Raw genomic sequence first — 27,841 nt, 5'->3', positions numbered from 1 at the left:
TACACACATTCATATGTGCCTAGTCTCCTGTACACCTGTCACACTCCCAGCTGGGGTGGGGTAGGTAGGAAGCTTTGCTCCCTTCACCTACACAGTCCCCCAAGCACTGCTCCTGCTTGTCCAAACAGACAGCGCCTCCTAAATGGACAACCGGGACTGCCAGGATCCTGTCCAAAAATGTACCACTTCCCTCATGTAATACCCCTTTGGCCATCACTCATCACGGCTCAGATTCGAAGTCAAAGAGAAGACTGCAACCGCTGAGTTGGTCTGCTTGGAGGGTATTGTTCCTGAAAATTCCAGTTTCCTCCTTTCCTCGGGGGAGTTCTTACCCACCGAGAGAAGAAGCCACGAATGTGAATTCCAGTGCAGGATTAACTGCAAGCAGAAGCAGGAAGCAGGAAGGACCAGGTAGAAGGGCCTGGCTGGGGCACGCATTCTGTCATGGAGCTGTTCTACACACACCAAACTTCTAACACGTTCAAAACACCTTGGGTAAGCAGGTAACCATTTGACTTTTAAACTTGACAAAATAGGTGCCCCCCCCCCCCCAAGAGTGAGTAAGATGTGTATGGTTGTCCAACCCAGGCAGAAATGGGGTTGGGAGTGAGATTTGCCACCAGGCTGGTACTTTCTGTCCACCCCAAGCCTCTTCTGCATGTGGGAGTCCTGTGTGTGTACTGATATCTATGTCTCTGTCACCCATACCACCCTTTAACCAGAGGACCATACAAAACAGGTGGCTAGATGGGATTACAATAAAATACTGAGGGAGTCAAACCCCGGGCCTTTGCACGTGCTAGACTAGCACTCTGAACTGAGCTGCACTCCTTAGCCCACAGTCAAATTGCAAAGGCCAAGAAAACATTTGCCATCATTCATTAATTTTTATAATGTCTTGGAATAGAAAAGGAGTAAACACTCAGAAGCCAAAAATGATGAGTCTTCCAGTCTGAGGTCCTCCCTTCAGGCTCTGTAAGACCCTGACTCCAGAGGGGCCCAGGTTCCTGGCTTTGAGAATAACATGACAGTGACTTCTAGCTTTGGCTCTTTCCCTGATGCTATCTTCTTTTGTACCCCCTGCACTTTCAGTTTCCTCTCAAATACATCTCAGTAGCAAAAGAACATTTTGAAATAAATGACTTGGAGGATATCTTATCTCAGAGCCTCAGCTGATCTCCTATATAGAAGGTGACACCAGGGTCAGGTCTCTGGGACCTGCAGGAGTCCAAATTCTATAGAGCAGTAATGGATACTTTCACTGCCTGTTAATTATTGGTTTTAGATTACACTGAACTTCTTCAGCAGTGAGAGGAGTCACCTGGGATCGCCTTTGCCTCTTGGAGCTGCCCAAGCTCTCTCAATAAATCAGATGCTAATTGGGCAGAGTGTGTTAGGTGGTTGTGCTTAAACACTGCCCGTAATTTGATTTTGCACTTCATTTTCCTAGAGGCCTTCAGGCTGAACTGCCTGCAAAACATCCAATGTCAGGAAACACTCTTACAAAGAAAGTGAGAAGCGGTAATCCTCCGGGGCCCAAGGCAGGTTCTGTCTATTCAACTGTTTGGTTTTGATAGGACACCATCATTTATATCAGATTCTTAATTATGGTCTTGTGAAAACCCATGAATCTGGCCTTGGTATATTAAATAGTACCTTTTCTCCCCATGGTTGAGCTATTTTGCTTCTAACTTGAGCTTTTGGTCTTTAAATTGCTTCTCAATCTTTTCTCCTCCACTTCCCAGTATTAATCCCACTTTAAGAGCCAAAGTTATTGTGTGACCTGCTAGAGTTCTAGGTCAAATTTGTAATAAAGCTGAATGGTAATTGTTTATGTTCTCTCTCTATTTTATAGCACACGCAGCTCCTTATATTAGTGCGGAAGCCATTATGCTCCTTTTATAGTCTTTGGAACATGTATTTTTAGTTTAAGTTATTGTGGAGGTTTACAATAGCAGCTTTGCCTGTGAGATATATTGTCGGGCAGGCATCCTATAAACATTTATTGAGCACTTATTTATTCTAGACATTTGCTAGATGCTGAGCACATACAGACGAAAGAGTCAGATACAACTCTTATATCTGAGAAGCTCACAGATGCATGAGGAAAGTCTTCTTTTTATCATTTATATAAAGCTAATCATCTTAGAAATGAGTTAAATCATCATGTAAATGAGAAAAAGAGCAAGATCTGTTTTTAAATAGAATTTCCCATAAGATACTGTTTCTCATTGTATCCTGTACCTGAAAGTGTTCAGACAAAGAGGTGAGGCTTTTGATAGTCCCCAACAGCCACCCCCTCCCACCTCTATTGTATCTATTGACAGGGACACTCTGTCTGGGGGGCCAGAAACACCTGAGTGGTTTTTAGAAAGGACCCCCTACTGGGGATCTCTGCAGAGAGTCGGATCCAAGGATCCAACAACAATTACAAACCCAAGCACGGCTCTGCTCTCTGAAGTCAAGAGGAGTCTCAGTTGCAAACAACAGAAGCCAACTGTAGCTAATTCAGACAAGGGATTGCTGGAAAGATTTGGGGCAGTTCACAGCCCTGGCAATGAGGTTGCAAATCATCAGGTTTGTGGAAGGGCATGAAGCTACAATTTCATAAAGAATGTGAAGAAGAATTTTCAAAGTGAGGATTCGAGAGACTTGGCTATACAAAAGATGGGCACACAGAGAAACCCACCTTAACAGAGTGAGGGATGGCTAACAGCAGTTAAGATATTCCGGTCCTTAACTGCTGGAAGCGAAAGGAAGGAGGAAGCAGTGCTATCAGCTCTTGGAGCCAGGAGAAGCTGGAACCATAGCAGGCCAATCTGATGGTAGCTGGGACCAGCGTGGAGATGGGTCTCAGATGAAGATGGAGAGGGAGTAGAAACACCCCAGTGCCCTTCATACTGTCCTCTAGTCTCCCTCTGGCAACAGACACAGTGGAATCTAATGATGCAGGAGGCTAGGAAGGCCATGGCCCACACAGTGAAGAAAACCTTCAGCTGTAAAGTGGGAATGTTGGACCAGCATCTCTAATGCCCATGATTCTCCATTGGTCACTGACTTTACTCCGCATTTTAACCCAGAATTACTATGTTAAGAAAATAGGATGGTTTGTTCAAGTTAAATGGTTAAATGAATGGAAATGTTGTAACTCTTTTTCAGCAACATTACACTGTTGAATGAGGGGTTTGTTTTGTTTTGTTTGGCTTGGCATTTACATGTATCTAATACATAAGGAATTGGTAGGTGAAAAACGTAAGAGTTAGCCAACCAGTCCAGGAAGATAATCTGTCTGCATTTGTTTTTTTCATAGTGGGTGACTTCCTTACAGATAAAAATATCAATAGGCTGAGTTTTAAATATTTTATTGATATGTGTATGTGTGTGCCTGCAGGAGTTTATATTGCACCATGAACGTGCAGAAGCCAATAGGGGCCAGAAGAAAGTAATGGAGCTAAAGGTGGATGCAGCTCTGTGGAGGTAAACAGCTCCTCAGGAGAGACGCATCCTTCAAGCAGGAAGAGGATTCTACAAGGAAAGCCCTTCTAAAAATGAGCTCTCAAAGCGTGAGTCGCAGGAAAACACCTGATGTCCTGCCTCTTCTCTGGGTCACCATTGCTTTTAAGACTCCCACCCCCCCACACACACAGATAACCACCATTTTCACACTTATTTCAAATTGTGTGAATATGCACGTTGAGGGAAGAATAGTGTGTGCGTGTAAGTACAGTGTCCACAGAGACCGGAAGGAAGCATTGTGACACCCTAGATCTGCAGTTTCAGGTGGTGGTGATTACCCAAAGTGGGTACTGGGAACCGAAACCTGGTCCTCTGCAAGAGGGACACACATTTCAAACCCTGAAGCCATCTTCCCAACCCCTCAAACACCATCCATATGCCCATAAAAAATGGTTCTTTTTCGTCTTTAAAATATTTATTTGTTTGCTTATTATTACTAGTGTATATTTGTGTTCATGTATGCCATGGTATTCATGTGGAGGCCAGAGGACAGCTATGTAGAATTAAATGTTCTCCAACCGCATCTAGATAGGTTCCAGGGATTAAAGCAGGTTACCAGGTTTGCTTTAGGAAAGTCCCTTGAGAGCAGAGACAGCCTCACTTTACATTATTCCACAGGGTCTAGAACACTGTAGAAACTCAATAAAATTCCAGATTAAAAGCAAACTCCATCACCTATTACCCTTCTGTCCTTGACACAACCTCTCTCACATAGTTTTCTCATCTTCAAAGCCAGTAGTATCAGGCTGAGTTCTCCATGCAAATGTTAACTCTGAACTCTGCTCTATTTTTCAGGAATTCTGGAAGTTACTTTGGGCCTACCCGGTGAACCTAGGTTGATCTGTCCCATTTTGTTTGTTTGTTTGTTTGTTTGTTTGTTTGTTTTGAGACACAGTCTCTCTACATAGCCTTGACTGCCCTGGAACTCACAGAGATCTGTCTGCCTCTTCCTCCTAACTGATGGGTTCAAGGTGTGTGCTACCACACAGGGCCTGACTCTGTCCCATGTTAAGATCAGCTAATTAGCAGTCTTATCTGCACCTATGAACTCAGTCCCTTCTCACCATGTAACATTTCATAGACAGAGGTACTAAGTATTGTTGGAACATGGGCTTGTACCTTTAAGTCCAATCCCATAATCTGAACCATGCCACGACTTCCTGAAGCTCTCTCTGGGACAGAGTGAAACAGTGTGTCCTGTGACTTGACAGATACCTAGCCCTTCCATGCTCCTTGTAATTTTTGCTATGCTGAACTAAATCACATGATGTGAAATTTTCTGCAACCCCTAAAAATTATCAAAGTCAGATTCCTTTTTTGGGGGGTTGGTATAAGACTCCTTAGGAAGATAGGTCTGAGACCCCCAAGGAAGTCTGCTTGGGGATTTGGTCCAGGGATGGAGGCTGCTTTCTGAGGAGGCCTAAGGAGTCTGTTCTCCTTGCAGGCCTCCAGAAAGGATATGGCTTGCTGACATCTGCTGCAATGTTGAGATTATCAACTTATATTGTTCGAAGTCACTAAATGTATGATAATCTGGTACATCATCCAAAGCAAACTAACCTAGCCAAAAGAATTCTTGGTCAAGAAGTCTGTAAATCCCCATGGGTGATTCTATGTATTAAGAAGGTAAAATTTGGTAAGAAATATGGTAAGCCTGAACTGTTCAGTTCCTTCAGGAAGAAGACACAGTCTGATCTTCGTCAACTCGGTCTCCTAGCTGCACAGCTGACGCTGTAACCAGCAACACCACCCCCAATGCTATTCCAGCAAATTACTTGTGCCAGCCAGAGTTAGCTGTAATCAATCAAAGGTAAGAGCTGCAGGAATGCGTACCTTTGAGTTTTGAGGCGGAACACAGAGTCTTTGTTGCCAATGTTTCGGACCAGCAGAATCTTCTGAGTGCTGTATTTCACAGGGCAAGTGGAAAAATTCAGCTCATCGGGAAAGTCCAGGATGGCTCGAGCTCCTCTAGCTTTGATGGGCACAACAAACTTTTCTCTCTCAGTGATACAGGTCAGCATGTGGGCGTAATCCTGCCAGGGAAGGGCACAGCCATTATCTGTGGGAACACCAGCATGGTCAAGGTCGCTGTGAAAGGAAAGCTAGGGATCATGGCAGGCATTGTGCAAGCGGAGGTGTGCTGTCTTTCACTGGCATTCTTCTTGCTGAGAGGAGGGCAGGTCTAGGGTCAAAACCCGTAAGCCAGTATAGGAGCTTGGAGGTCACGTTTCTCTGATGGTTGGGAGGTGAGGCAGGGGATGATGAACAGTATTCTTTAGATTAAAAGATTGCTACTAGTCCCCCATGTCTGCCTTCTACAAGGGGTGCTCAAACTTTTGGTATTACAATATGACACTGTGGTGTAAAAATGTGTTGGGGTGCATTCATAGTGTTGTAGAGTATGGTCTTCTGTGTGAAACAGCTACTGTATTCATTGGCTCCCTGGTGCCTGCTTGCAAGAAACCAACACCATCAGGCTTGTGGACTGCTGGAGCTGTCATAGGAGGAGGAGCTGGAGAGAGTCACTGGGCCTTATCTGAGGTACCAGCTGTTTCCCCCAGACATTCTGCCCTAATTGCGTGTGGCCCATGACCTCAGAGGCCTCTCAGAGAAGAGCTGGAGTAGCTAGGCTAGGTAAGATTAACAGAAGGGAAAATTATCCATGCTCAGCAAAGTCTTTCCAGTACACTGTTTGGGGGTTACCTACGCTTTTATAGGTAACTCCTCTTGAAAAACTCATTGGTTCCTCGGGTTATCTCTGGTGGAGGAACTGTATTCTGATTTGTTGTTGGGATCTCATACAGATGGGGTAGGCCTTGTTTATGACTTCCCGGGAAGAACTTCTCCCAACACATAGTTTATTCTGGGATATTAGAACCACTGGCTATAGGTTGAACACACCTGTATCTAAACCCTATTTATTCTTCCAACTCATGTGTTTGGATTGGTGATTCTGATGAACGGTCTCTTCACATTCATGTTCTTTGTAATAGGGCTCTGCACTCATCCATCAGGAGTGAAGGATGTCATTGAACCTCTTGCTTTGAACAATAGAAAGGACCATGTGCTGTTTTGAACTGAAGCTTCCAGAAGATTTTGATATTTCTAGTTGTGCTCTTGGGACCCTGCTACTGTCATGTGAACAAGTCTGGTCTAGCCTGCTGCAGGATGAGAGCCTGGATATCCCACCCAGGGCCAAACCAAACTAGCCTCAGGCGGTGCATCCCAGAGATGTGAGAGAGCTCAGCCTGCCTCCAAGAAATATTCTGAGTGCAAACACTTCCTGCCACCCTGATCCTAGCACTACAGTTTTTCCGGGGCTAATGGGACCCTCCTCATTCAAAGTCCATTTCCATGCAAGGGCCAGAGAAATCCAGTTAAGGTGTAAGTCAGTTCAGAGAGTGCCTCCGCTCAAGGTCAGCCAGGCTGAGGGCTGGGTGCTCTCCAGGACTCCAAAGTGAGGCCTCTGCCCCTCCCCCAGCCACATCGCTGCCTGCCCTGTGCACTCATCTCTGAAGCTACAGTCCCTCAGTCCCACTCAGGGCCTCCACATGTGATGTTTGGTCCATCTAAACCTGGCTTCCTTCTGGTTCCTTCTGGGGCTTTTTTCCTTCGTCTTGTCAGGACATGTACAGCTGTCCACTCTCACACGGAGACCTCACTGTCTGCCCCATCTAAGCTCAGCTCTCCCAACTCACTGATTTCTGGGCATCCAGAACTACTACCTCACAGCCTGGACTCTGCAAACATTTAATGAATATTTTTTGAATGAAGGGCAATTGGGAATACAACATTGGATAGTGGTGAATAAAAAATACACAAATAAGCTACAAATAAATAAAGTATGATTAGAAGAATACTTGTGGGAAGGATGCCATGAAGGACCTTCACAAACAGGAAGCATGTCAGCCAAGACCAGAGTGAGAGATGAAGCTCTGTGGCTGAATGGCTCTCTGGGGGAAGCATGACTTAGAGGGAAACAAACTGTGGCCAGAGGGAAACAAGGAGGGAGAAGAAGACCTAGAAGAGGTGGGGGAGGGCAGCGCAGGACACAGAGCATCTTCTAAGCCAGTGGCAGGACCTGAGGGTGACAGGAAGCATTACCAGTGTGGGAATCTGATCCCCATAGCTTAGGAAAAGCACTGGCAACCATGTGGACACTGGACTGTGAGGGGACTTTAGTAGAGAAAGATGGGCGAGTAGGAGGTCACCACAGTAGTCCCAGGCAATAGACGATACTGAACCATGCGCTAATGTGCTCACTTAGTTTGTGTCTGTCAAGGAGGAAGTTCTCCATAAATGAGACCTGTCGTGATCAACCTCACATATTGAACACAGTGCTGGGTGAAAGCCACGCAGTGACCGGTCAACGCGTGTTCACCGGTCAACGTGGTGTTGGTCTGATAATAATGGCAATACTAGAAATGACCCTAGGGGTAGGACAGGGTTAAGTTTAGAGCACAGTGAGAGCTCTGAGAAAGTCATTGCCCAGAGCTCTGGTAGTTAGAGTCAGAAGTGTCTCCCATAGTCCCAGGCAGCTGAACACTTGGCCCCAAGTTGGTGGTGGTATTTGGGGATGCTTAGATAGTGTGGCTTTGCTGGAAGAAGTACGCCACCGCTGGTGGCTCTGAGAGCTCATGGTCTGCTCTCTCTGCGTCATGCTTAATGCTTAAGATGCGTGCCCTCGGATTCCTGCTCCAGTGGCCGTGCCCGCCTGCTGCCGTGCCTCCCTGACAGTGACTGTGACGGAGCCTTATCCCTCTGGAACAGCAGTCCCAAACAAACCCTCCATTCTGTAAGTTGCCTTGAATGTGGTATTTTATCACAGTAGAAAAGTAACTAAGACAAATGCTGCTGTGGGAAGGGACAGGTTAGTCTGAAATAACCAAGAGAGCCTCCCGGAGGAGGCAACCTTTGGATGGAGAGCTGAAATGCACAAGGAGCTAAAGCGGGAGAGAGCCAGGAACAGGGTGTTCCTGGCAAGGGGGACTGTGAACATAAAGTCTTCAGGTAGGCGTGTGCAATAAAAATTAATGAGCAGTTCTATCAAAGTGTATGAAAGTTCAGTTGTTGGGCTCTTAGCTTTGCAATTGACTTTGCTTTTCAGATAGCAAAGCCAAACTTGGGAATGACGACACCCAGACAGAAGGAAGTCCAAATTACACCAAAGTATTTGATCTTAGGAAAGCCCTTAGACTCTAATCGCATGACTGTTTAGTCGGATGAGAGCAGGGTCCTAAAGAGGAGGTGTGGCTCTCGCTTTCCCCACCCCCTTAGGTACTCAAGCCCAGACAGCAAAGGTGTTGTTGGGAATTACAAACTGGAAAGCAGTTGGGAGACTATTAATTAAAGCATGGAGAAGTGCTGCCGAGCAAGGCTCAGGGGCCCTCCCGGGGTGCTCTGATTTTAGTTTTAGATGCACGCATGTCTCATGTCTTGCTCTCTAAGGGGTTTGACGCACATAGCAATGCTGACCAGGCTGATTGACATGGTAAAGGGATGTTTTGGAATCACAATTAGGCTCCCCCCCCCCGTCTTAGTTGATTCCCACATCCAGAAAAGAACAAGACAATTTTTGAACAGTTCCTTTAAAACACACTCCAATATGGATTAGGCATATAATATATAATATTAGCTTATGTAACATGCCATTATATATTGCTTTACTGGGTGAACTGGGAGCAATTACCCCAGCTGATGGAATCCCTTTCCCTGTCCTGAGATACAGAGCAACCAGGTCACCAAAGGCGGGGCATTTGTTCCAAGCTCTTTCTCTTCTACTATGACAGACTCAGTCACGAATCACTCTACATCCTGAAAGCCTACCCCAGTAACAGCACTCTCTGGACGGCCTTCTTTCTGAACCCCACACTCCACCCCCACCTACCCCACACACACTTCAAACCTTGAAAACAGCAGGAAAATATTAGCAGAGAAGATTTGACTTTCTGTGGGTGAAAAGGATAAACCCTGACTTTTACATCAGTTCCCCCCACCCCATAGAAGGCAAACATGGCTGGAATTCTGTCCTCTGGAGACTCAGCTGAGGGAAACGATGTCTTCAACTCCAACCAATAACTCTATGTCAAGGGCAAGGCCAACGTAGTTAAACCCTCCCATCTCCTCTCTCCCTTCTCTCCACTGCTAAGTGTATTGGGGAAAATGGCAATAGAGTGAAACCAGATCTGACTGAAATTGGCCACTTAAACCCGTGGCACCCCTGGATAACCCGCTCAGTTCCTTGGCTCATGGCCGGTATTTGTTAGATAGTAGCTTCTTGATCTCAGATTCTCCCTCCAAAGGAAAGTCCTTGCTTTAGAAATCCCAGTGAGTTTAAAAATGGGATTGGCCAGATATCCTGGATTTGGCCTGTGCCTTGGTAGCACATCCTGTGGTCCAGCTGAGGTCTCAGCATCCTGGGGACAGCTACATTCCTCCATCTAGTAAGAATGACTTCTGGCAACCTTGAAACCTGCCACAGAGGGCCTCTGAAAGCTTCTGCAGTATAGACTGTCAAAGCAGATACTGAGCCTGATGGCCAACTGATGGGAAGAGTGAATGGAATTTTATATAAGAAGTGGGAAATAGTAAGAGCTGGAGGGGACGGGAACTCCACAAGGAGAGCAACAGAACAAGATAATTTGAACACAGGGAACTTCCCAGAGACTCATACTCCAACCAAGGACTATTCATGGAGATGACCTGGAACCCCTGCACAGGTGTAGCCCATGGCAGTTCAGTGTCCAAGTGGGTTACATAGTTATGGGAAGAGGGACTGCCTCTGACATAATCTGATTGGCCTGCTCGTTGATCACCTCCCCCTGATGGGGGAGCAGCCTTACCAGGCCACAGAAGATGACAATGCAGCCACTCCTGATGTGATCTGATAGACTAAGATCTGAAAGAAGAGGAGAACCTCCCCTATCAGTGGACTTGGGGAGTGGCATGCATGCAGAAAGGGGAGGGAGGGTGGGATCGGGAGGGGAGGAGGTAGGGGCTTATGGGGGGATACAAAATGAATAAAGTGTAATTAATAAAAAATTAAAAAAAGAGAGATGGGATGTATTGAATTCATTGTAACTATTTGGTGTTTTCTCTAAATGATAACGTGAATTTACTTTTAATCCATGTGAATATTATTATGCATTATGACAAGTGATTTCCTCTGAAGCTCAAAGAAGCTTGATCCTAACCCCTGCCAGTAACCTACATTTGCTCCTGCATCCACATGCCCTCCGCCTTCACCCTGTTCCTAGGACCAACCTCTCTCCTACATCAGACCGCAACCCTTCTGTCATTCCAGAACTGCCCCAAATCTCCAGATGTCCTTCTTTACTGAAGAGACACACATCAGCTTTCAGTCACATTCGCACAGCTTCATATTACATATTTTAAAACTGCACCTATTTTCTCCCTTTAAAAAATGACTTTGTAGCAAAACTCCTTCCTAGTGCTAATTTAGACCCAGTGTTGCTACCTCCTCACTTTGCATTCTCTCTGAAGCATCTTGGCATCTGTACCCAGCATTTCAGAAAAACTCTTCAAGCCAAGGTCACTAATGTCTTTTCCAAGCCCAACAGACAATTCAGCATCCTCACTTAACTCTTGATTCTCCACCTTCCTGTCAGTCTTGCAAGCCTGCTTTCCCATCCTTGTCCCATCTCAGAAAATGGCACCATCATCTTTTTCAGTTACTGACCAAAACTTTGAGTCAAATTAGACTCATTTTTTAACTCACTTTTTTATCCAGATCCTGATGGCTCTAATAAAAATCCTTAACTCCCCTTTAGATTAATTACCCTAGTCCAAACCACCTGAACTATTGCAAACCTCTATACAGTAGAAAAACGAAACACAAGGTAGTAAGAGCCACACTGACAGGGTGTGAACAGTCATGTGAGACACAGTTTCCTAATTCCGTTCTACCATTCTGTTTCACTCGTCTTTCCTCAATGTCACCTCATGGGCTAGAATGACCCCAGGGGTGCTATGTTTCCAGTCAAGCTGAAGGCCAGAAGAAGGAAAGCAGAGGCCAGAAGAGAGCACTCTCCTGCTGCATTAGCTGTCTCCAAGCACAAACCTTGGAAGTCCTTCCAAGGTTTCCACTCATCGGCCAGTACTGAGACACACACTGCAGCAAAGCAGGCTGGGAAATGTAATAGTCTCCCATTTTTGGTAGCAGTGAATCTAGTTAAAATGTACACTCCTTTGGATACTGTTGGTAGAAATGCAAATTAGTATAGTTATTGTTGACAACAACATGGGAATTCTTCAAAAAATTACAAATAGCTGGGCAGTGGTGGCACATGCCTTTAATCTCAGCACTCAGGAGGCAGAAGCAGGTAGATCTATATGAGTTCAAGGCCAGCCTGGTCTACAGAACTAGGTCCAGGACAGCCAACATACACAGAGAAACCATGTCTCAAAATAAATAAATAAATAAAAAAACAAACAAACAAACAAACAAATAAATATAGATCTACCACTTGACCCAAGAGCTACATGCTCACAGTCACTGACCAGCCAAGACAGGGAATCAACACAAGTGTAGAACAATGGGTGAACAAATAAAGGAAATATAACAAATTCACACACATACATACACATACTATAGAGTACTATGCAAGGAAGAAAAGTCTGTCATCCGTGACAATATGGCTAACCCCAGGGAACATTACATTAAATGAAATAAACTAGGGGCAGAAAGACAAGCATCATATGATCTCATTTCTATCGGGAATCTAAACCAGTCAAACTCATAGAAGAAAAGCATAGAGTAGTGGTCATCAGAGGCTGGAGAGATGCTGGATGGGAAGTGAGTTCAGATCCGTACTCAGCATAGCCACTGTGGTTAATAATTATGCATGATACAGCAACCCACCATGGTTTATATTTGTTTGTGTGCATGTCCCTCACCAAGGGTTCATGTGGTGACCTTTAATCCCCATTCTATGATTGTAGGAGCATTGAAATCCAACTCTGGTGTTACAGTCTGGGTCTTTGGGAAGGAGTCCCCATGGCTGAGTTTCTGGTGGATTTGTAAGAAGAGAGAAACATGAACACACAGACATCTGCCTTGGGACTTCCCCTCTAAGAGGGTTATGGCCAAATTGGTTCCTCACCCTTGGACCAGAATGGGGCTCAAAAATAAATCTTTCTTCTGAATAACTTACTTGTTCTGCGGTATTGCATTTCTGCCAAGAGATGAGTGCAGTGCTTAAAAATCACTCGGATTAGATTATAAATTGTTTCACTACAAATAAAATGGCTATAGTGATGTAATGGACATGTTATTAGCCACTGTCAGCTAATTCTCTCTCTCTCTCTCTCTCTCTCTGTGTGTGTGTGTGTGTGTGTGTGTGTGTGTGTGTGTGTGTTAAAAGTTGTGGAGGTACAGGCCTTTCATCCCAGCATGTGGAGCAGAGGCAGAAGGATCCTTGTGAGTTCGAAGTCAGCCTGGTCTACACAGTGAGACCTGGATGATGAGGGATAACCCTCACTGAATTACTATAGAAACAGATACAGACATTGTGCACCTCCTGAAGTGATGCAACAGCAAACACCGGTCACTCATGACAGGCTCTCAGAAGAAATCATGAATCTGATCAAGGCTCTGTCCTACCCTCAAGTTTATAGGTCACAGAGGGCAGATGGCCACTCTAAATAAGTCAGTGGGGATCAGTGAACAGCCTTCACTTGAACCCTGATTTAAACAGACTGATTTGGGGAAACTTGAATAATGACTGGGATTTGGTGGTATTAAGAGACTATGGTTATGTTTATATTTTTGCTGGTATTATGATCTTGTTAACATCTTAAAAGGTCCTTGTCTTTAGAGAGAGATATTGAAGTATCTGTAGTTGAAGTAATATGATGTATGGATTCAAAATCCAGTGTGGCAAGGAGCAGAAAGATAGAGCCGGAGTAGCCATTCAGTGGTCACTGGAAAGGTTTCATGGCAACTTCTTATGTTACATGACTTCTCCAAGCTTTCATCCTCTGGGCTCCTATAACCTCTTCCCCTTTGGTTTTTCCAGCAGCTTTCTGTGCTGCAGCCGCATCCCCCTTCTGGCATTCCCCTGAGCTCCTGGCCAGCGTATTTCTGCCACACGGCTTTTAAGCTTTCTGTCCCATCTCCCAGAAGGCTCTTCCCATAGGCATTTGGACGGCTTGTGTTAACTTGGTACCCAAATGTCAACTCAACTGAGAACCCTTCCCTCACCCTCCTGCTGAAGGAGAAGAGTCCCCATCTCTGTCTGTCGTCTATCATGTCAATAGTTGACCCTGAATTCTACCACAGCATGTCTGCTTACTGTGGAACACAAACTACATGAAGGTCAAACTTGTTCCATTAGCCACTGTGCTCTGGTTCAAACAATACACTGAGCGAGTGGAGGACTATTATTAGTCTTTCATGTTTGCTTGAATCCTGAAGCTATGTAGAGAATTCCTAAGATTCTTATTAGCCTGATGATCAAATGACATTCACTTAGTCCAGAAGGTTTAAAAGCAGGTATTTGGTTCACAGAAGACACAAAGACAAATTCAGACAGTGTCCTTCCCAGAGCTGAGTCCTTAAACAGCTTTCTCCTGGTTGAAATAACCAGAAAGGATATTAATTTATAATATATTCAGAACAGAAATGGCTTCTTCCATGCTTCTGCCTTAATGACCTGGAAGCCACACTCAGATTGAAAAAAAAAAAAAAAAACAAAAACAAAAAAAAAAAAACTTTATATTTTCTTGAAGTCAGTTCCCAATGTATCTGGCACTATGGTAGGCTGTGGGCTTAGAGGAAGGATCTAAGCAAGAAAAAAAAAAAAGAAAAAGAAAAAGGAAAAGAAAGTCTGACACAATGAAAATTACTGGTTGGGGGAGACGGGGGGATAAGCTGCCTATAACTGCAGCACTGAGATACAGAGTCAAAGTGGTGGTCAGCTACACACTGAGTTCCGGGCTAGTGAAGGCGCCATGAGACTCCACCCCTACGAGATCTTGTGGTATCTACCCTGTAAGTCAAAGTGTTGGCAATAAGGTTTATGATTACTATACATCAAGGGCACATAAAATATGATTATGTTTTCTGCCCTTCTTGAGACATGTATTAAATGTCATAAGAAAGGCATTTTGACAGCTGATTGGGTATTTTCCCTTAAAATACACAGAGAAGACAGAATAGCCTAATAGGTGCCAATGTGCCCACTACCTAGACTTAACCATAGTTAATGCGCCTTCATTCTGGTCCCATCTAAACACGATTACCGAATTTCCTCCTCCAAACACTGCTGCATTCTCACATTGCAGCCCTGTACAAACGAGCTCTCTTGAATCTAAGTCGACGGTCCATGTTTCCCTCTGACCAAAGCTTAATATTTTCCCAACTTCATTTAGAAATAAAGATTATAATTTAAGAGGTCAAGAAAAATTAATGACAGGCTCCAGAATTCCCTGGTGCTATTTGATAATAATACCGGCCAGTATGCTTCCATGGCGTGTGATACACGCTAATAACATAGCTAGTGTTTTTTAAAACTCTGCATGGGAAGAGATAAGGAAAGTCAGAGTGACTTGACTGCACCTGTTATCTGAGCATTTGGCATTCTTTGCAAGTGCCATGGCCAGGAAGCCTATCAATAGATGACAGGGGAGAATGCAAATTGCATTATCATCTTCAATGTGCTAATACACACGGGTGCTGAAAATCCAACTGAAAGAGGGTTGAGCTTATTAAATGTGGCATGCTGCAATTTCCATACCAGACCCTCCGGATGTGAGAAGCACGAATGAGGATGGGGAATGAGCAGACCAGGAGGGGACGCAGAGGCAAAATGCCGTGAACCCTTTGACTGTCCAGTTGGCCAGCTGTGGAAAGAGTGATACTCAGTGTCATGATTGACTTTTTCCTAAAACAAATCTGGCTTTGCTTCTCCTCTGCTGCCTTCTGGAACAGCGGGGACGACAGCATGCCTGAACCTAGCTGATCATTCTGTGCACAGGCCCTGTCAGCCTCCCAGCAGTAAGGTGAGCGGGATACTGACTGCTGGACATTGCTGGCAGCAACAGAAGAAGCTGACTCCATCTTTAGAAAGAGGATCTCCGGAAACCAGATTATCACCTATAGTTAATTCCGACACAAAATCCTTTTCTCCCCTATACTGGGAACTGGGATTTCTCCTAGGTAGCCGTTAGTCTCATCATGCCTCCTTGTACATGTTTGTTGCCTTCCATGACATTAAATATTTAAAGGAAGTAACAGTATAACAGCATTTAACTTGTTTTAAATTAGGGGGTTCTGGTAGGCATACAATGTTGGATTAATGGCATGTCAAGAGAATAATTCAACACCTGGAGTATGACAAAGTACAAAATACAGCTAAGCACAAGAATCCTGGATTAGAATGTTAGTATGTCACATTTACCAAATAAACGCCAAAATACTGAAAACATATTCCAACCATTGCTTATAAGATACATAAGCAGTATAGCTTTCGGCTTTTGAATATGGAAACTGAAAAACACACACAAGCCAACAGAATAGTGTAACAAGCTCCAACATCTCTTATGTCACCCAGATTCAACTGTAAGCAGCATCCCTTCACTCTAGTTCCATCTAACCGTCAACCCACTCACTTTTCTGTCATTCTACTGTCTTTAAAGTAAGATATTCATGTGCATGGGAAGGCATAAATATTAAATATACAGTTTTGATGACTGAAGTCATTATGAAACCCACACACCTAAGGCCACAGACTATTGTGTCTCCTTAGTTATGCTACAGAGTAGTCCATCTCCTCTGGAAGCCCCACCTGTTACCCTCTCAGGTAAGGTTCCCACAGGTGGTATAATACCATCTTCTACCAGAAGACACATTTTCTCCAGAAAGGGAAAGAAAAGGCGGAATAGAACCTCTATGTCCTCAAATCAAACATGCTTTGCAGCTCAGGCCACACAGAGGCTTACAGTCTGCTCTCTACAAAACGACGGGGCCAGAACCTGCCACCCCGGCCTCTTTCTCTTCAGATAACCTTCAGCCAGAGAGCCCAGGTAGAGACCGACTCAACAATCCCCAGTCAAAAGCCTCGCGTCTGGATTTATCTTCTCACTTGTTTCAACGCCCACCACCCAGGTCAGTGGCTCCACACACACTCCCCAAGAACGAAACAGCAGTATGACCTGTGATGAGGCAGGAAAGGGAGTCACTTACATTAGTAAGTGAGAGCACTGGGTAATGACATTAAGAGCATTCAATAAGTATTCGTGGCAGAGAAGTGGCTCGGAGCTCATCTACTGATTCTAACTGTAATGGCATCGTAATGCAGACAAGAGTGCCAGCTATCAGCATTATCCACAGCCGACCTCTAGAGATTTCTTTGTTTTTGAGAACTTCATACGTGTATCTAATGAAATACGATCATATCTACCCTTTATTTCTCCATCCAAGTTCTCACCTGTCTCTTCCAATAGGCTCCTCCCAACTCCATGACTTTTTTTTTTCTTTAATAACTCATTAAGTCCATTTAGTGCCACTCTTACGTGCACAGGTGTGGGGACGGCCCCTGGAGCACAGGCAGCCTATCAGTGGCCGCATCTCCTGGCAACTGTCCACAGCCAGTCGCTTCTCAGAAAGGGGTGGTGCCCGGAAACCATCCCCCTACCACCATCACCTACTGCTGTCAGCCAAGCCTTTTGTTCATGTCCACTTAAGTATTGTTTTGTTTTGTTTGTTTGTCTGTTTTTGTTCTAGCTCCTTCACATGGTGGTGGAATCCCTTCCTTCTCCTTCCTGAGTCTCCAGCTGGGCTCGTGAAGAAACCTAACCAACAGTTCTGCCTGGGGAGGACGCTTCCACCCTGACTCCTGCTTCCCTGCTCCTTCCCCTCAAGGCAGAACTGGGGTTCCTGTGATCAGGGAGAGCCTTTAGGTGGTGCTGAGAGAAAACAGCCTTATCCTTCAGCGTGCAGGCTCTTCCTTAGACAGAGTTCGGCTGACCAGGCAGGTCTCTGCTGTTAGCTTTTCATTCCCTGCTGTGTTTGAGAGAGATCGTAAGGTAAGTGCAGTTCTTTATTAGTGGAGATCGGGATACCCCCATCTCAGCCTTGAGCCCCGGCTATGCTTTTGCTATGACTGAGATTGGCTATGATCAATATTTGAATTTAGGTTTCTTTCCCAGGTAGGCAAGAACTCTGGGAGGAAAAATATACGACCCACTAGTATCCCAAACACCTAAAGCCATAGTCTTTATCCTTTTTCTCAGCTCACTGCATTCAGACTATCCCTTTCCTTTATTGGTGATGCTTTGACTGTACACAGTATAAACCTGCAGAGTTAGAGGCAAGCAGGGAGTGTCCAGCAGGATCAGGCTTACTCACACCCTAGCAACTTAGGACTCTTGGACACCCTCATCACCGGACGATTCTTTGTTCATCACTAATAGCACGGTACCGCCTCCCCTCTGTCCACCCTCTTTCCTTCTCTCATCTCCACCATCTCTAATAAAAATGCCACCTATAGCACCGCCAACGCCAGGTCTGCTGCTCTGTTTGTTCATGGATTGTCCTCTGGGATCCACAGGTGGGAGGTTGGTCTTCAGCATGGTGCTATTGGGAGGTGGTATCCCTTTAAGAGATGGAGCCTCGGGGAGATCATTGCTGGTCCTTCTGCAAGTTGTAGCTTCCTTTATTACCATCCCATCTTTCCTTTGTAGATGATGCCATCCACCATGAGGTAACTCAGCTAAGGGAGGAGCTTGGGCTTGCTGGATTAAAGCTGTGCTGTCTGAGTGTCAGCCTCTGAGACTGGGAGCTGGATAAATCCCTTCTTTACACAGGCCCATGCTCAGGTATTCTGCCACACTAACAAAACCATCAACAAAACCCAGACGAATACAACTACCACCACCAACAAACACCATTGCCAATTCTACTACCAATGTCAAGAGCCACCAATATGACCCTCACCACCACCACCAGCACAGCCCACTTCTAATACCACCAACACTCTCGTAAACACTGGCAGTCCTGTGACTGTTTTGAGTTGAGCTACAGAGTAAAATAAATATTCATTTCTTTTATTTTATTTTTACCAGTGTTGCCATTACCTTGTTCTCCTCTGGAATGAAGAGGATGCGGAATATAGTTGGCACTCCTGGGGCTACCTTGTGGCCAATGTCTTTGGGGCTGATGACTTTAAAGTAAGGTGAACTTTCTTCAACAACTTTCACCATCCTTGGGATCTGCAGGAGAAACACATGATAGTGACAGTAACTATGAGTGAAAGGCAGAGGAAATGCACAAACCGCAGAGCTGAATGCAGTAAGGCTCCCATCCACTACTTGCTAGAAGTGTGGCCTTGATCTCAACTGCTTCAACTACAAAGGGAGATCATGTCTACCCTCATCCTAAGGGCTCCAACTCTCAGTCTTTAAGACATAGTGACCCTACTTTTCCTAACATTATTACTGCTCATATTTGTTAGTATTCAAAGTCTTTGTTCATTTTATAGCTGGAATGACTATCTTCTGGAGTGAACTGCTCAATACAGACCTCCCCAACGCAGCAGAGGTAAGCTGCCTGTCTCAACATTTGGAAAGTGCCTGGGGAGAAGACACCCCCACAGTGCTGTTGGGACCATCCCCAGGACATGATGCTCCATTCCGTTCACATAGCTTTTGGGTATCGCTGCAATACCAGGCTACAGAGAACTGTGGGACCACTTCACCAAGCAATGGCTATTGAAAGGCAGCCCCCAGCCTGACTCCACCTATCCTCTTCATCAGAGCATCAACAAGAAGTAAGAACCAAAAGCAGAACGGATAACCCTTAGCATATCTCAGGGAAGCTCCAAACTGTTTTGTCCTTTCAAGGTTTTAGCCTCTGTTCCCCTGGACTTGCCCAGAGCCATGTAGCTCCATCCCAGATGGGGTAAACAAGAAATGCAGTCACATGGCAAGTGGGAGTGGTCAGGGGGGAGGATCTACACACACACACACACAGAGAGAGAGAGAGAGAGAGAGAGAGAGAGAGATTCCATCCCTCAGTGCTGGGATGGCAGGTGTGTGTCACCTTACTTGCCAAAGATTTTTTTTAATGGCTCAAAATAATAGAAGAAAGTTACATACAACTGCGTTAACTAGTCAGAAGATGACCTGAAGTCACAAGGGAAAAGTGAAGAGAAAAGAACTCCCATTACCTTGAAAAGCTGTATTTATAGAGAAACACATAAAGGCCAGAGAAATATCTTAGGGGCAGAGAGTGGGGAGTCAAGGAACACGCATTGGGCCACGGGTAGTGGCACAGGCTTCTAAGAGGTAGGCAGATGCTCAAGGCTACCTTGTTCTGTATATTGAGACCCTTGAGACAGAGTGGGGGGAATGTCACATTTTAGACAGGAAAAGAATAGCACGTGTGTTGGGCTTCCTTTATCAAGAGTAAAACTGGAATATAAAATGGCTTGAGCTTAAGAACACACGCTCAGTTCCAAGCACCCATGTTGAGTGGTTCAAAATTGCCTGTAACTGGAGATCCAGGAACACCTAATACTTCTGGTCTCCACAGGCCTTGAAGGAAGGAGAAAAGAGAGCTTATGTAAGCCTCTCAGAATACAGCCTGGTGTAACTCACATGAGAACACAGCTGCCTAGCCTGGAGAAAACTATCTGCTTGTAGATAATTGAACTTTCCCTGGTTGAGGAGTTTTCTCAAGGCTTTGGTTGCATCTCACCCAAGAGGTGTTGGGCTGTCCATAAAAACTGTGCCCTTTGAAAGATGAAATGTATATATTCCCCTGACCCCTGACTTCTTCATCTATGCCTATTGATAATCACTTCTTGTTTTGAGTCAGGATGAATTACCAAAGGGCCTTTGGCCTACTCCCTCTCCATCATTACTAGCCTAATAAAACCTTTTTAAAAAGTGTAAAACAGTAATAAAAGAAAGAAAAAGATTCCCTGTGCTCTGCCCAGTTTAGTGTCTCAGCATCTGCTTTGATACACTGCTGGGGAGAATCTTTCAGAGGCCTTCTGTGGTAGGCTCCTGTCCTGTTTTCCTGTTTTCTTCTTCTTCCAATGTCCATCCCATTTGTCTTTCTGAGTGAGGATTGATCATCTTACCCAGGGTCCTCCTTCTTGCTTAGGTGTACAGATTCTTTAGGTGTACAGATTTTAGTATGTTTATCCTATATTATATGTCTAGTATCCACTTATTAGTGAACATATAGCATGTGTATTTTTCTGCGTCACTCAGGATGATCTTTTCTAGTTCCCACCATTTGCCTGCAAATTTCATGATTTCCTTGTTTTTAATTGCTGAGTGGTATTCTACTGTGTAAAAGTACCACAATTTGTATCCATTCCCCAGTTGAGGGGCATCTGGGTTGTTTCCAGCTTCTAGCTATTACAAATAAAACTGCTGTGAACATGGTTGAGCAAATGTCCTTGTTGCATACTTGAGCAAATTTTGGATATATGCCTATAGCTGGATCATGAGGAAATACTATTCCTTTTTATTAAATTTTTATTTTTTATATTAACTAGTTTATTTACTTTGTATCCCAGCTGTAACCCCTCCCTCATTCCCTACCAATCCCATCCTTCCTCCCTCATCTCCTCCCTGCCCCTCTCTAAGTCCACTGATAGGGGAGGTTCTCCTCCCCTTCCATCTGACCCTAGCTTAACAAGTCTCATCAGGACTGCCTGCAATGTCCTCGTCTGTATCCTAGCTAGGCTGCTCCTCCCATGGTGGGTGAGGAGGTCAAAGAGCCAGCCATTGAGTTCATTTCAGAGACAGTCCCTGTTCCCCTTACTAGGGAACCAGCCTGGACACTGAGCTGCCATGGACTATGTCCGAGCAGGGGTTCTAGGTTATATCCATGCATGGTCCTTGGTTGGAGAATCTGTCTCAGAAAAGACCCCTGTGACCAGATATATTTGGTCCTTGTGGAGCTCCTGTCCTCTCCAGGTCTTACTAACTCCCCCTTCTTTCATATGATTCCCTGCACTCTGCCCAAGGTTTGGTTATGAGTCTCAGCATCTGCTTTGATACACTGCTAGGTAGAGTCTTTCAGAGACCCTCTGTGGTAAGCCCCTGTCCTGTTTCTTGTTTTCTCCTACTTCCAATGTCCATCCCATTTGTCTTTCTAAGTGAGGATTGATCATCTTGCCCCAGGTCCTCCTTCTTGGTTAGCTTCTTTGGGGGTATAGATTTTAGTAAGTTTATCCTATCTTATAGGTCTCGCATCCACTTATAAGTGAGCATATACCATGTGTGTCTTTCTGCTTCTGGGATACCTCACTCAGGATGATCTTTTCTAGATCCCACCATTTGCCTGCAAATTTCATGATTTCCCTGTTTTTAATTGCTGAGCAGTATTCTATTGTGTAAATGTACCACAATTTCTGTATCCATTCCTCTGTTGAGGGACATCTGGGTTGTTTCCAGGTTCTGGCTATTATGAATAAAGCTGCTATGAAAATGGTTGAATAGATGTCCTTGTTGTGTACTTGAGCAAATTTTGGATATATGCCTAGGAGTGGTATAGCTGGATCTTGAGGAAACACTATTCCTAATTGTCTGAGAAAGCACCAGATTGATTTCCAAAGTGGTTGTACAAGTTCACATTCCCACCAGCAATGGAGGAGGGTTCCCCTTTCTCCACAACCCTCCAGCATGTGTTTTCACTTGAGTTTTTGATCTTAGCCATTCTGATGGGTGTAAGATGAAATCTCAGGGTCGTTTTGATTTGCATTTCCCTGATGGCTAAGGACATTGAGCATTTCTTTAAGTGTTTCTCTGCCATTCTATATTCCTCTATAGATAATTCAAACTTTGGGCAGAGTGCAGGAAATCTTAGGAAAGAAGCAGGAGATAGAAAGACCAGGAGAAGACAGGAGCGCCACAAGGAGAGCAACAGAACCAAAAAATCTGGGCACAGGGGTCTTTTCTGAGACTGATACTCCAACCAAGGACCATTCATGGAGATAACCTAGAATCCCTGCTCAGATGTAGCCTTTGGCAGCATAGTATCCAAGTAGGTTCCCTAGTAAGGGGAACAGGGACTGCCTCTGACATGAACTTAGTAGCTGCTCTTTGATCCCCTTCCCTTGTGAGGGGAACAGCCTTGTCAGGCCACAGAGGGGGACAATGCAGCCACTCCTGATGAGACCTGATAAGCTAGGGTCAGATGGAAGGGGAGGAGGACCTCCCCTATCATTGGACTTAAGAGAGGGGCAGGGAGGAGATGAGGGAGGGAGGGGATTGGGAGGGGAAGAGGGAGTGGGCTACAGCTGGGATACAAAGTAAATAAACTGTAATTAATAAAAAATAAAATTTTAATAAAAAAAGTAAAGAAAGAGAAAAAGAATTCTATATAGGAAAAAGAATCTGTTGGCAGCCTCATGTAAAAAGTTTAATATCTACACACTGTGGCTCTTCTTAACTTGGCGATATGACCCTGGGCACCTTCATTTCTTTCTCATCTCTCCATCACCTTAGCTTCTGCTATGAGCTTCTCTTGCTAATAACACTGCAGCCAGAAACAAACAAACAAACCCACATTCCAAATGTGCCATTGTCTCCAGAGTAGCTTTGCTGGCACTAAATTACCCTATTGATCTCAGAAAGGCATCACTGAGTTCTTTAATGACCTGATGTGCTGATCATACCTCCAAGTCTTCCCACTTGTTTTGGGTCCCTGCACAGCCTTATTTTCTCATTTTTCTTGTAGCTCAACTGTTTCTCTTGCCTTCCTATTCCTGGACTCCTATTTGTCTCTCCTTCAGAGTATTGCCTAGTTGTTCCCCTTTCGCAAACCATCTGAATATTTTTGTACTTAACTGTGCTTAAAGCTTCTGTTATTTTCAGGTGTCAAAGGGAATCCTGTGGCACTGAACTCTGTTCTTTGCAACAAACCCTCGTTTATACTTAAAGAAAAAGACATAAGGCTGGGGAGGAAACGTTCAGTTGCAATTACAAAGGAGCATGCACGGATATGGAGGTAGGCCTTCTGTAGACAAAGTCTGAAGGCTATTTCATAAATAGAACAGGAGAAGACCACAAAAGAAGAGAGACTCTCAGGTTATAGAAGTGAAGTTATTTAGAAATTTGCAGACTATAAGTATAAATGCTCACATCTACAATTTTTCTGAGCAGACAATACAATGAACCGGGATAATGGTGTCTGCAATGCAGAGTATATCCGCATTAGGAGTTTAATGCAAACCTAGCCCAGCTGGTCAGACATAAGAACTCCCTGTCAATCATCAAATCCACACTTTTTTTGCATCACGAACTTGGGGCACATGGCTAAATTGATGGCTCAGCAGTTAAGAGCACTGGCTGCTCTTCCAGAAGACCGGGGTTTAACTTTAAGCACCTACATGGTGGCTCACAACCATCTGTAACTCCAGTTCCAGATGTGACACCCTCTGTGAGCCTCTGTTTGCACTGCACGCATGTGGCACACATACATATACATAGGCAAAACACCCACATACATGCAATAAAAATAAATAAGTCTCTTTTAAAAAGGAAGTTGGAGGCCAGGCGCAGTGGCACACGCCTGTAATCCCAGCACTCAGGGAGGCAGAGGCAGGTGGATCTCTGTGAGTTTGAGGCCAGCCTGGTCTACAAATCCAGTCCAGGACAGCCAAGGCTACACAGAGAAAAACCTTGTCTTGAAAAAACAAGAAGAAACAAGCAAAACAAACAAACAAACAAACAAAAAGGACTTAGAGCACATGCTGGAAATTTGCATCTGTCTAACACTGCACTGGACTATGCAGGTAGGAACAGTCAGACACAAACAGAATTTGTGTTCATGAAACTTGAAGTCACCAACCAGGCGATGGTGACACATGCCTTTAATCCGAGGCAGAAGCAGACAGGTCTACAGAGTGAGTTCCAGGACAGCCAAGGCTTCACAGAGAAACCCTGTATCAAAAAACCGAAACAAAACAGAAACCAAAAAAGAGAAACTTGCAGCCAAAGAGCATGTTTTCATATTCTTTTCCTATGTCTGTCAATTATAGAGCGTATGGAAGACCCTCCAGAACTCGGCTCCCGGAACACTTCCTCCAGCATCCTGGAAAAGTTCACCCACAACAGTGAGAATACTCACTTTGTCGTTGTTCCTTAAGGTCAATGGCACTTCATAGACTTCACAGGGAGCGTAGTTCTGGAATATGATTTCTGACGGGAAGGGCTGGAATAAGGCCTGATCCAAGTCAACTCCGGAGTACTGCAGTTGGGAGACAAAATTATTAAGACCGTGGGATAGTGGCAAAGAAGATGACTGGGGTAAATCATGCAAAGATCTGATAAAGAACATCGGGGTCACTCAAAAGGGGGAACCACCATAACGACGGTTAAAATTAGTGAAGTTGTGTTCATGGACTTTACTACAAAAGGAGGCAGAAAATGTGGGAGCTGGGGAGCCAGCATAGAGCTTACAGCACAAGCATAAGGACCTGAGTTCTGATCTCGAGGATCCACTTAAGAGGCCATGCATGCACGGTGGCGCATGCCTGTAACCCCAAGACTGGGGAGGCAAAGGTAGGTGGATCTCTAGGACACACTAGCTTACCAGACCCCAGTAAGAGAACCTCAAAAAAACAAGGTGGATGGCTCCTCAAAAACAGGACCCAGGGTTGACCTTGGGCTATACTCTTGTATGCGCACACGCGCACACACACACACACACACACACACACACACACACACACACTAAAAGGCCATTTAGTCTCCAGTTAAAACAGAAATAAGCTAATAAGACCACTAACCCAGACTCTGATATCTAAACACGGTAAATGAGATCGTTTGACCCAGCTACAGTGTGACAATAAATCAAGAGCTCTATTGACCAATGTCTGCTGTAGCTGAGCACACTTCTCAGCCACACCGCTAACAAGATCACAAGGAATTGCTGGCTGTGCTCCAGGAAAAAAGCATGTATGTGAGGATAGAGAGCACAGTGGATAAGGACAATTGGGTTACGCCTGCTCTGTGCATTAGACTGTGGGGCTGAGATATGTATAGAACTCTTAAACCTGTAGTAAGATTAGAGAAGCAGAGAAGAGACTGGAGTTCCAAAACTTGTTGAGGAATGATAGGACTCTGGAGGGCTTTACTCTCGTCGATTTGTGGATGCATGTGCCATGGAATAAGGATGGGCTAGGGTCCCTCAGTCCTGCAGTGCTGGCACTCAGGGAGGTCTGGCACCAGCAACCAGGTCCCCCCCCCCCATACACACCAGAGAGGAGAGATAGTCGCCAGAGGATTTGGATAATTTATGCACTCTTCCTTTTGTGAATTTTATGGCTCACAACTAAGAATGCTTTATAAACTGCAAAAAAAGGTGACAGATTGTAATTATATAAACCAGCCATAAATACAAGGAAACAGGATGTCATAAATGAAAGCCAGCACAAACAAGAGATGGCAGAAACTGCAGTATGACTGACTCCCAGAAACACAGGGCTCAGAATTCTGGCAGGGTTAGAAATGATAAGAAAGTGAATGCAAATTCTACACCTTACGTGATAATGGGACCACAGAGGAGTTCCGTGCCTGTGTTTAATAGCAGACTGAGGTGTTACTGCTCTGGAGATAGGTTGAAAGAGCATCCAGACCAAGAAGACAAATAGAGATGAGGGAAAATTCAGAAGACAAGTAAAATGGGCAGGAGATAAATCAAAAGTCCTGAAATAGGTGCATGTGGAGGCCCAGAATGAACAAGCAGAAGGGAAGGAGGCATGATGGACAGAACAATGGCAGTGAACTTTCTATAGCCGATGATGAGCCAAGACAAATATGAAGGAGGCCATGTGAACTCAAGTAGGATGAAAAAGAAATCCATACCTAGGCAGAGAGTTTATAACCATTGAAAACAGAGGTGAAAATGTGCAAGAGATACTAACAGGAAAAGGAGAGCATGTTTTCTAACCAAGAAACAAAGAAGTGTTGAGTGCTCAATTAACAAAGGACAAAAGATGTGAAAATATCATCATTTCAACCCTGGGGAAATAAGTCCAAGCCAGGCAACCAAACAACCAACCAAACAAAACCTTCTGTAGAAATAATATTCTTTACCCTAAAAAACCTCCCTTTAACAAAGAAGTTCACACAGAAACATTTTTAGGAAGATAAAAATGACAAGTTTAACAACTTTAACACTGGAGGGTATTCTCCGCGAGGAAGAAATTGATCTTAGATCTTTGGATATAGGTGAATGAGAGAAGAATTATAAAAGGCTGACTGTCTGATCAGTCTAAATGAACCCGGGCCATACAGACGATGATAGCAAGAACTTCTTACCATGGGAGCTGTGCACCAGCCAGACATCCCACACGGACCCGAGCTGGGCCCAGCCTGGCGGCCTGCTGGACTGCTCTGAGTTCCACTGGGCACTTGCTTTTTATCAGAGAGACCACCAGCATCATGAGATGAGGGGAATTAGTCAGAAATGAAAGGGCACACCTTGTGACACTCCACTCATATAAAGGAAAATCTAATCTATACTGGGAAGGGAGGGTTAGTAATCTTTTGGAGGAAAAGGGAGAGGAAATGAGTGGGAAGTTGGCACAAGTAACATTCTAGGGAGGGCAGTTGTTGAATGAGCCTGCTTCCATGGCAAGCCACCTTAAAGGATGAGTATCAGAGAATTGTTGCTGGCAAGCAGTGAAAATTCTAGGTGCTTGTTTGCTTTTGCGGTACTGCAGACTGAATCTAGGTCTGTTGCAGACCTGTGCTCTGAGCTACATTCTCAGCCCCACAACGCAACGAAAATCTTAATCACACCACTCCATTTTTATATACTTTGTACTTTAAAACACAGAATGAGAAAACAATTTAAAAAGCACAAAGCAAACATTCACGAATACAGGGAAGATATAGCAACTAGAAGAGATGAGAGTACAATTTGCCTTCCAGTAAACACAGGTTCCAGTGTGTGTCAAGTTCCTCTCCACGTGCTGGACACAGAGTAGAGAACAGAGCCACCAACAGTCCTGGCCTCGAAGGGCTGAGCTGTAACCCTTCCAGGGCTTCACACTTGCTCTTCCTTCTGATTGGAATGCCCTTCCGTGTAGCTCAGGGAGGCTTTCCCACAGCTTCCTGTCCAGCAGGGCAGACACTCTCCCCATTCTCTCTCATGAGAATCATTTCTGCATGTGAAGAGGAGTGTCTTAGTTAGGGTCTTATTGCTGTGAGGAGATACTGTGACCACAGCAACTCTTATAAAAGGAAACATTTAATGAGGGCTGGCACGCACACGCACTCGCGCGTGCACGCACACACACACACACACACACACACACACACACACACACACACACAC

At 44.7% G+C, this 27,841-nt stretch overlaps 1 protein-coding gene across 1 annotated transcript in view; it reads right to left on the bottom strand.

Annotated features, from left to right (window-relative positions):
- Hydin (HYDIN axonemal central pair apparatus protein) overlaps positions 1-27,841 on the bottom strand; it is a 352,204-nt gene that overhangs the window by 282,916 nt on the left and 41,447 nt on the right. Inside the window, exons 4-6 of the mRNA XM_055621008.1 lie at positions 24,626-24,745; positions 18,613-18,747; positions 5,350-5,549 (exon numbers count right to left, since the gene is read on the bottom strand). Coding sequence (XP_055476983.1) covers positions 5,350-5,549; positions 18,613-18,747; positions 24,626-24,745 — 455 coding nt within the window. The remainder of the gene's footprint in view (positions 1-5,349; positions 5,550-18,612; positions 18,748-24,625; positions 24,746-27,841) is intronic.

This window comes from Psammomys obesus, unplaced genomic scaffold (genome assembly GCF_907164565.1).
Source record: "Psammomys obesus unplaced genomic scaffold, mPsaObe1.curated_primary_1811, whole genome shotgun sequence".
Lineage (NCBI taxonomy): Eukaryota > Metazoa > Chordata > Mammalia > Rodentia > Muridae > Psammomys > Psammomys obesus.
This window is presented reverse-complemented; position numbering and strand designations above follow the sequence as displayed.